The sequence below is a fragment of the Oncorhynchus mykiss genome, chromosome 8 (genome assembly GCF_013265735.2).
Source record: "Oncorhynchus mykiss isolate Arlee chromosome 8, USDA_OmykA_1.1, whole genome shotgun sequence".
NCBI lineage: Eukaryota > Metazoa > Chordata > Actinopteri > Salmoniformes > Salmonidae > Oncorhynchus > Oncorhynchus mykiss.
This window is the reverse complement of record NC_048572.1, coordinates 54,970,989-54,979,611: the sequence shown is the minus strand read 5'-3', so window position 1 is coordinate 54,979,611 and position 8,623 is coordinate 54,970,989. Positions and strand designations below refer to the sequence as shown.

The 8,623-nt window shown below is 42.4% G+C and overlaps 1 protein-coding gene across 2 annotated transcripts in view; it reads left to right on the top strand.

The window, feature by feature from the left end:
- The first annotated feature begins 4,465 nt into the window (after positions 1 to 4,465).
- The window catches only part of LOC110530144 (calsyntenin-2), a 276,314-nt gene continuing 272,156 nt past the window's right edge, over positions 4,466 to 8,623 (top strand). For both annotated transcript variants that reach the window (XM_021612991.2, XM_021612992.2), the window contains exon 1: positions 4,466 to 4,723. In XM_021612991.2, the coding sequence (XP_021468666.2) occupies positions 4,651 to 4,723 (73 nt within the window). In that variant the 5' untranslated portion in view covers positions 4,466 to 4,650. The remainder of the gene's footprint in view (positions 4,724 to 8,623) is intronic.

Sequence of the window (8,623 nt, the reverse complement as noted above, 5' to 3'; positions counted from 1 at the left end):
ACAGTAGCCTAGCCGCGAAATAGAAGTCAATTGATTGAATATGACATTTATTTCAATATGATTGAAATAGTGCCTTCAGACTTTTTACACATTTTGTTGTGTTACATCCAATTTAGATGTTTGTCACTGGCCTACACACAATACCCCACATTGTCAAAGGGGAATTATGCTTTTCGAAATGTTTACAAATGAATAAAAAATGAAAAGCTGAAATGTCTTGAGTCAATAAGTATTCAACCCCTTTGTTATGGCAAGCCTAAATAAGTTCAGGAGTAAAAATGTACTTAACAAGTCACATAATGAGTTGCATATAATAGTGTTTAACATGACTTTTGAATGACTACCTCATCTCTGTACCCCACACGTACAATTATCTGTAAGGTCCCTCAGTCGAGCAGTGAATGTCAAACACAGATCTAATCTGAAAGACCAGGGAAGTTTTCCAATGCCTCACGAATAATGGCAGCTGTTGGTAGATGGGTAAAAGAAGGAAACCTGTACAGAATAAAAAATATTCCAAGACATGAATCCGGTTTGCCTTCCGGCACTACAGTAAAACTGCAAAACATGTGGCAAATAAATTAACTTTATCTCCTGAGTACAAAGCATTATGTTTTCGGGCAAATCCAACACATCACTAAGTACCACTCTTCATATTTTCAAGCACAGTGGTGGCTGCATCATGACATGGGTATGCTTGTCATTGGCAAGAACTAGGGAGTTTTTTTAATAATAAAAAAATGGAATAGAGCTAAGCACAGGCAAAATCCTAGAGGAAAACCTGGTTCAGTCTTCTTTCTCAAGGACAATAACCTAAAACACAAGGCCAAATATACACTGGTGTTGCTTACCAAGATGACATTGAATGATCCTGAATGGCCTAGTTACCGTTTTGATTTAAATTGGCTTGAAAATCTATGGCAAGACTTGAAAATGGCTGTCTAGCAATGATCAACAACCAACTTGACAGACCTTGAAGACTTTTAAAAAGAATAATGTGCAATTATTGTACAATCCAGGTGTGCAAAGCTCTTATAGACTTACCCAGAAAGACTCACAGCTGTAATTGTTGTTAAAGTTGATTGAAACGTTTTAGTTTTCATTTTTTTACAAATGTTAGAATTTTTCTTCCACTTTCACAGAGTATTTTGTGTAGATCGTTGACAAAAACTGACAATTAAATCCATTTTAATCCCACTTTGTAACACAACATAATTTAGAAAAAGTCAAGTGGTGTGAATACTTCCTGAAGGCACTTTAGGCACATGCACACTCTTAGAAAAAAGGGTTCCAAAAGGGTTCTTCGGCTGTCCCCATAGGATAACCCTTTTTGGTTCTAGGTAGAACCCTTTTGGGTTCCATGTAGAAATCCTACAAGGACCCCAAAAGGGTTACACACAGAACCAAAAATGTTCTACCTGGAACCAAAATAGTTGTTTGAAGTGTTCTCCTATGGGGACAGCTGAAGAAACACCTTTTTTCCTAAGAGTATGGGAAGAGGATGGGCCCTGGGAAATGAAGCCCAGGTCTTTTCTTCTGTGTCTCTGACACTAGGGTTGTTTCATGTCAGTTCAGCAAACCATGACACCCACTATCTCAGATATTCTGAAATCATTTCTGTAGTTAAAAACAGAAGATTAGCATTCCTGAAACATTTTGTGGAAATACAATATGATCTGGTCAGAGGAAAGCCCATAAAATTGTCAGAGACTCCAGTCACCCAAGTCATGGGCTGTTTTCTCCGCTACCGCACGGCAGGCAGGCGGTACATGAGGAATCCAAAGAAGTGGTCAAAAGCCACACAGAGTGGCCTTTTATTGTCCCCAGCACAAGGTGCACCTGTGTAATGATCATGCTGTTTAATCAGCTTCGTGATATGCCACCACACCTGTCAGGTGGATGGATTATCTTGGCAAAGGAAAAATGTTTACTACCAAGGATGTAATCAATTTTGTGAGAAATATGTTTTTTGTGCATTTGGAAAAAATCTGGGATCTTTTATTTCAGCTCATGAAACATGGGGCCAACTCTTTACATGTTGTGTTTATATTTTTGTTCAGTATAGTATGGCACTTTGGCTCTGAGTATTGTCTCTTCTAATGTATTCTCCGGGAATGTGGTGATGTTTTTACCCCCCCCCCCCCCCCCCCCCCCCACATCCCACAATATGATATATTGGTTTCTTTACCCTGTATGCAGTCTATGGGCAAGGTATGACAGCAAACCATGCTTTGGTTTTGTTTACCTGCCCACTGTTTCAAATGCTAACTTTTTAGCCTGAGTGGCACAAATCCAATTAATGTCAATGGTACTTATATTAGCATTTTCACAATTCACATTCAATCATCAAGTACGATAATTGAGTTACACAATCCATTTTTAGACACTTTAGGATGATTTGAAGTGTGAAAATGCTTATATAGGTACAATTGACTTGCATTGGATTTGTGCAACGCATGTAAAACAGTGGCCAACTTAACCAATGCATGGGTCACTGTCATACCATGTCAATATACTGCTTACAGGGTAAGGAAACTAATTATGTCTGCAATTTGGGTGAACTTTACCTTTACCATTTAGGAGGGGGAGGGGGAATATAAACAATAAAACACCTAATAGCAGGACCAGCACCATCTAGTGGTTGAACACCACCATCTAGTGGCCAGAACCTGGTAACATCAGGATGTAGGATGGGACATAAACTGAACAAATTCAATGAATCATTTCTCTGAACAGGGCGATTAAAAACATCACCTAATTCATTGAGAATACATTACATAGGATAAAGAAACAATACTCAGGGCTGCAGCTCCATACTAATTGCCAGACACAGAGAACTGATACTATATACTCGTCCGTGGTTGGCTTTTGAACATTCCTTTGGATTCCTCATGTCTAACTCATTGTTAGAAAAAAGTTTGTTCCAAATATGATGTTATGTACTATAGTTATTGCATTTTATATGATTCCTATGAATTAAAATGGCCATTTTGGATTAAATCAATTAGCTTCATTTCTGAGATCAAATTATATTTCAACACAATAATGTTTCAGGAATGTATCTGTTACTAACTGCAGAAACGATTTCAGAACAATCTGAGATGGTGGGTGTCTAAATACTCTTTCTTGTGCTTTTTGAGTGACCCACTAGGGACTTTCTCCCTTCTGCCCCTGGCCCCTGACAGCATGAGGCAACACCACAGGGGCTTAACACACAATAATCCTCACCACACGCAACAGAGGCAGGGAGTGTTGTGAAAATAATAACGGGAGAGGAAACCAGACATATTGCCACTGGTTACTTGGAGGAGTTAAATCTGTGAGGGGGGAGCAGATGTTCCATACAATAGGCTTTAAGCCTTTGTCAGTCTCTTGCTGGAATTGAACAATGGCCTCCACAAAGCTGTGCCTTTCCAGCGAACATCGAAGACATCTTAGAGAACATCCAGATTTAGAATCACAATATGAGCACCAAGTTGTTGAAAATGCAAACTTGTACTGTATTTAGAGGTTTAAAAAATACTTCTAAAGTTAAACTTCCACTTTAACATTTCAGAATTGATTTGCCATAGCAAAAAGATTTATCAACATTTACAAAAACAGTCAATAATGAACATTTCCTGTTGCTGCAGGATTATTCTCGTGCTGTGAGAAACTGGTCAAATTACGTGGTTTCATAACAACAAAAGTCATATTCATATGATTGAGAGAACAATAAGGATTTCATTAACGCGTTGTGGTCATTTTGGTTTATAATAGGCTACTAACTATATAGTAAGCAACGTCTGTATTTGTATTTATTAAGGATCCCCATAAGCCGCAGCTACGCTTCCTGGGGTCCAGTAACATTAAGGCAGCTCTTTTTAAAATATTACGACATTACATTTCATAACACTTTTCACGACACACTATGTGTACATTTAAGGTCCAGCTGTGCTGCCCTGTTCTAGGCCAATTGTCATTTTCCCGAGGTCCCTCTTTGTGGCACCTGACCACACGACTGAGCAGTAGTCCAGGTGCGACAAAGGAGCATGTAGGTCCTGCCTTGTTGATAGTTGTTAAAAAGGCAGAGCAGCGCTTTATTATGGACAGACTTCCCCACATCGTGTTGTATCAACATGTGTTGACCATGACAGTTTACAATCCAGGGTTACTCCAAGCCGTTTAGTCACTTCACCTTGCCCAATCTCCACATGAACTCAAAGACTCCTATACTCTCTCTATAGGCTGCACCAGAATGCAATCGATTCCATTAATAATATATTTGTGAGTAAATTCTGGCGGTGGTGATGATTACATAGGCACAGTTCAATGGATAGGTTAATCAAATCGAACACATCGTAAGTAGAGGAAATTATGATAGCCTAAAAGCTGTTAGACGTTAGATTTTTCCCTGCATGACGTGGAATTCTAGTCCCGGGGCGCACTGAAATCTGTGCCGGTCCCTCCCAATATCAAAACATCAGCCAGCCACGTCAAAGCACCGCTCCACCTAGTAGGACTGCCACTCCTCTCTGTCTCTCTCGCAGTCAGCGTCAGTTCCCCGCTAACCTCGCATTGAGAAGGTGTTGTCGAACAGATATCGCAAGAAAGTAAGGGATATCAAGTGAAGGAGAGAGAGACAGGTCGTCTTGTCTTGGTTCTCCCGTCATGAAGATGCTTGGAGTGCCATTTGCCCTGGTTTGGGTGGTTTTCGGGCTGTCCTGCATTCTCGCTGGAAAAGGTAAGGGAGTTGCTTACAGATTGTGATTCTGCATGCTGAGGCATTGGCGGACGCGAGCGTAGACTTCACAACGATTTTCAGATGTTTCTTTCCTGTTTGAACTCACGCTGTGCAATATATTTTTAGAAAATAAGAGTCATGTATGAAATGAATCATTCAACAAAAGCGTTCCCGCAGACTGCAAAAAAATGAATATTGTCGAGAACCCTTGGAAGTTGCACTCTATTGACCTCAGAAGCTTGGCAAACAGCATATAAGCTAAACTATCAATTTATAGTCAATAATTGGCTAGTGCGTGCTTCAAATAAGGCAGCGATGCCATGGATAGAATAGGGACCTCATTGACCGTTCACACACCACTGTCCAGCTCTGGGGCGTTTGTAGACTAGGCTATAGTATTAGACATGAAAGTGGTATGGTAGATATGCTATCTGTAATAATGCTTCGTCCTATTCTCGCCTTCAAAGTAAACAAATTACTGCAGAGTCATGTTTAAAAAGGGCATCAGCGGTGCACAGCGAGTCTTAATTGAGTCTCAAGGGTGAGACAATGGGGTTGGGCTGGAAAATGTATCTGTAAGTAAACATTGTTATTTTTCTTCTCTTGATTCAGATTGCATATTCCTCTTGCAATTGGTCCGCTGAGAAAGGAGGAAAAACTGTAATAAACAGTGATTCATCCTCTATTTGTCGTTCAGTGATTTCCTGGGTAACTACTTAAAGTGATGCTTGAACCTGCAACCTTGCAGCTTTTAGATAAGCAAACTACCGCCCGTGTCAAAAAGGTCCAGACCTTTTTGGCAGAGGCCTTATCCTCCGTGTGCCTTGACTCCGCCACAACAGTAATGTCAGTGTGAGAAGGTGGATGATAGGTGAGATATCTCTGAGAGTGTGATCACATTTGGGTTGTGTGACAACCCGAAGACAAAGATCATTCAGCATTATCTGACAAAGCCTTATCTTTTGTTGCATTTCCAACAAACAAAAAAACAGACATACACCACAACAGGGGGGAGAGAGAGACAAGAGCGCTGAAAGACAGGGTCAGATTTATGGGTGCCTTTTCCGGAGAAGCAGCATTATCTGAGTGGTACATAAATTGTTGAAGTGGAACGAGGGAGCATAACTCAGGCTTTTCACACGGTGACTTAAGAACACGGCAGTGCCTGGGAACTGTTCCGTCTGCCTTCTCTCTCTTTCTCTCCTCTTCTGCCTTTCTCTCTCCTTCGCTCAGCTGACGTCTTTGGGCAGGCAGAGAGATGTGATGAAAAAAATGCCACGAGATGGAGAAAGGAAAATGTGCTCTTTCAACTCTCTTTCTCTCTCTCTTTCTCTCTCTTTTTCTCTTTCTCTCTCTTTTTCTCTTTCTCTCTCTTTTTCTCTTTCTCTCTCTTTTTCTCTCTTTCTCTCTTTCTTTCTCTCTCTCTCTCTCGCGCGCTCTCTCTCTCTCTCAAGTGTCTTCTGTTGAGATGTTTTTGCATTTCAAAGGATTACTGGTCCGATGTGAATGTAAGATGTTTTCTTTTCTCCTCTGTTTCTCTCCGTCTCGCTCTCTGTCCCATTTTCTCCCCCCTCTCTTCATCTCTTCCCACCCTTAACTGATCCCTAACTCTCCTTTACCCTTTCTCTACCCCCCCCCCCCCCCCCCCCCCCGGCCCCCACCCCCTGTCTTTGAGTAACATCTTCGTTTCATGGTGTACTGGTTTTGTAAAGGGGACGTCAGGCCTTTGTTAAGCCGGACAGCTATGCAAATGAGCCACTTAATTTAGGCGTTAATTACCCAGCATGCCTCATTAGATTGAGCGTGATGAGGCGTGGGGTGGAGAGGAGTAGTCAGTAAACTGGGCTGGTGTGCGTATGTGTGCTCCGTCCAGCTGGTCAAATGGCCCCAGTGGGTCCCTTTGGTCAGCACTGCTCAATCTGTGCTGGAAAAACTTTTCATGCAGCATTGAGCTCTGACACATACACATTCACTCTCGCACAAACACTCACACACACTTTGATCAGAGGCACACTCCGCCTCTCCCTCTATTTCTTACATCAGCACACACACACACACACACCACTTTCCCAATCTCTCCATCCTTCACCAATGGCAAGTTGTCAGCAGACAAGTCCACCCAATTACAGTGGGGGCTCTGGAGGACTTACATATCCCAGCAAGCCGTTCCACTCCCCTACGGACAGCTGGAGTGCTGTAATTGAGACTGAGAGAAAGAGTGGGATAGAGAGCGAGTGTGTTTTGAGTGTGTGCGTGTGTGCATGCGTGTGAGTGCATTTGTGAGTGTATGTGTGGATGGGGGGTGTAGGGCAGGGGTTGAGAGGTCAATGGCATGTGTGTGTGTTTTAGTGTTTTTTTTACCTTCCAATAACAGGCGGCTTCATTGTGTAACAGTGCTGACAGAAAGTGAAATCCTCATGGACCATTGACAACTATGGCCACTGGGAGGGAGGGAGGGAGGGAGGGAGGGAGAGGGAGAGGGAGAGGGGGAGGGAGAGGGGGAGAGGGAGAGGGAGAGAAAGAACACACACCTGAAGCTTTGTTCACAGTTTGGGGAGAGAGGGAGGGTGGAAAAATGAAAGTGTGTCCCCATGACAGGAGGTATTAATTTTCATGATGCGTCTCACAGTCGAAGGCATTATCTCCCTCTCTCCTTTTCTCTCTCTCTACCCTGCAGCGACACATTTGATTTGGTTTAAATGTATCGGGACAAATGTGGCTGCTTCTCTGTCAGACAATTTCAATATTTTAGATGTTTCTCATCTGAATGGAGCCGTCAGCTTTAATAAGAATGAAGTCTGCCGGACCACAAAGCAGTTCTCCTCTCTCTCTTTGCCCCCTTTTTTTTATTCTCCCTCGTCTCCTCTTTCTTTTTTCGCTCTCTCCCTCTCTCTCTCTGTTTCTTTTCCTTTCTCCCGCTCTCTTTCTCACCGTCAGTCTGTATCATTTTGTTTCGCCCTCTCTGTCCATCTCCCTCTCTGTCCATCTCTCTCTCTCCCTCTCCGTCCATCTCTCTCCGCCCTTCCTTCGGTCTCAGTCTGCACATTGGCCACAAGGTGTGGTGGTCTCTTTAACAGATGTTGCTGTCAGTTTCTGGAGCTTGGCTTCCTCATACGTGTTACCCCTCTCTTAGATCTCCTCTTTAGTCCTGACCCAAATTATTTTTCTATGGTCCTTGACCTGTGTCCTAATGTAATAAATCTTTATTCGTGGATGTTATGGAGTGGAGGAAGATCGGCACTCCAGGGGCTTGATAAAGTAGTCCGAATTGAACACCTGCAGTCTAACTAAAGGGGCCGTGAGAGTGTGTGTGTGAGAGAGAGTATGCACATATATGTGTGTGTGAGCATGAGAGAAAGACCAACACACACAAGTGTGGTACTCCCAAATACCTCTGTTACACCTGCGTAGTCTTGACAGGCTCGGTGCTAACTAATGCCTTTTAATAAACCATCCATCTGTCATGAGCCTGATCACAGCTTTGTGACTCATTAGCCTCTCTTCGTTTAGAGTACATCGTTAGCAGACCTTTTTAATTGGATTTCTGAGCAAGCTGTCGTGAAATGTGTGAGTCCATTTAAACTAAACAAAAATATGAATGCAACATGTAAAGTGTTGGTCCCATGTTTCATGAGCTGAAAGAAAAGATCCCAGAAATGTTCCATACACACCAAAATCTTATTTCTCTCAAGTTTGTGCACAAATCTGTTTACATCCCTGTTAGTGAGCATTTCTCCTTTGCCAATATAATCCATCCACCTGACAGGTGTGGCATATCAAGAAGCTGATTAAACAGCATGATCATTACACTTGTACTGGGGACAATAAAAGGCCACTCTAAAATGTGTAGTTCTGTCACACAACACAATTCCACAGATGTCTTAAGTTTTGAGGGAGCGT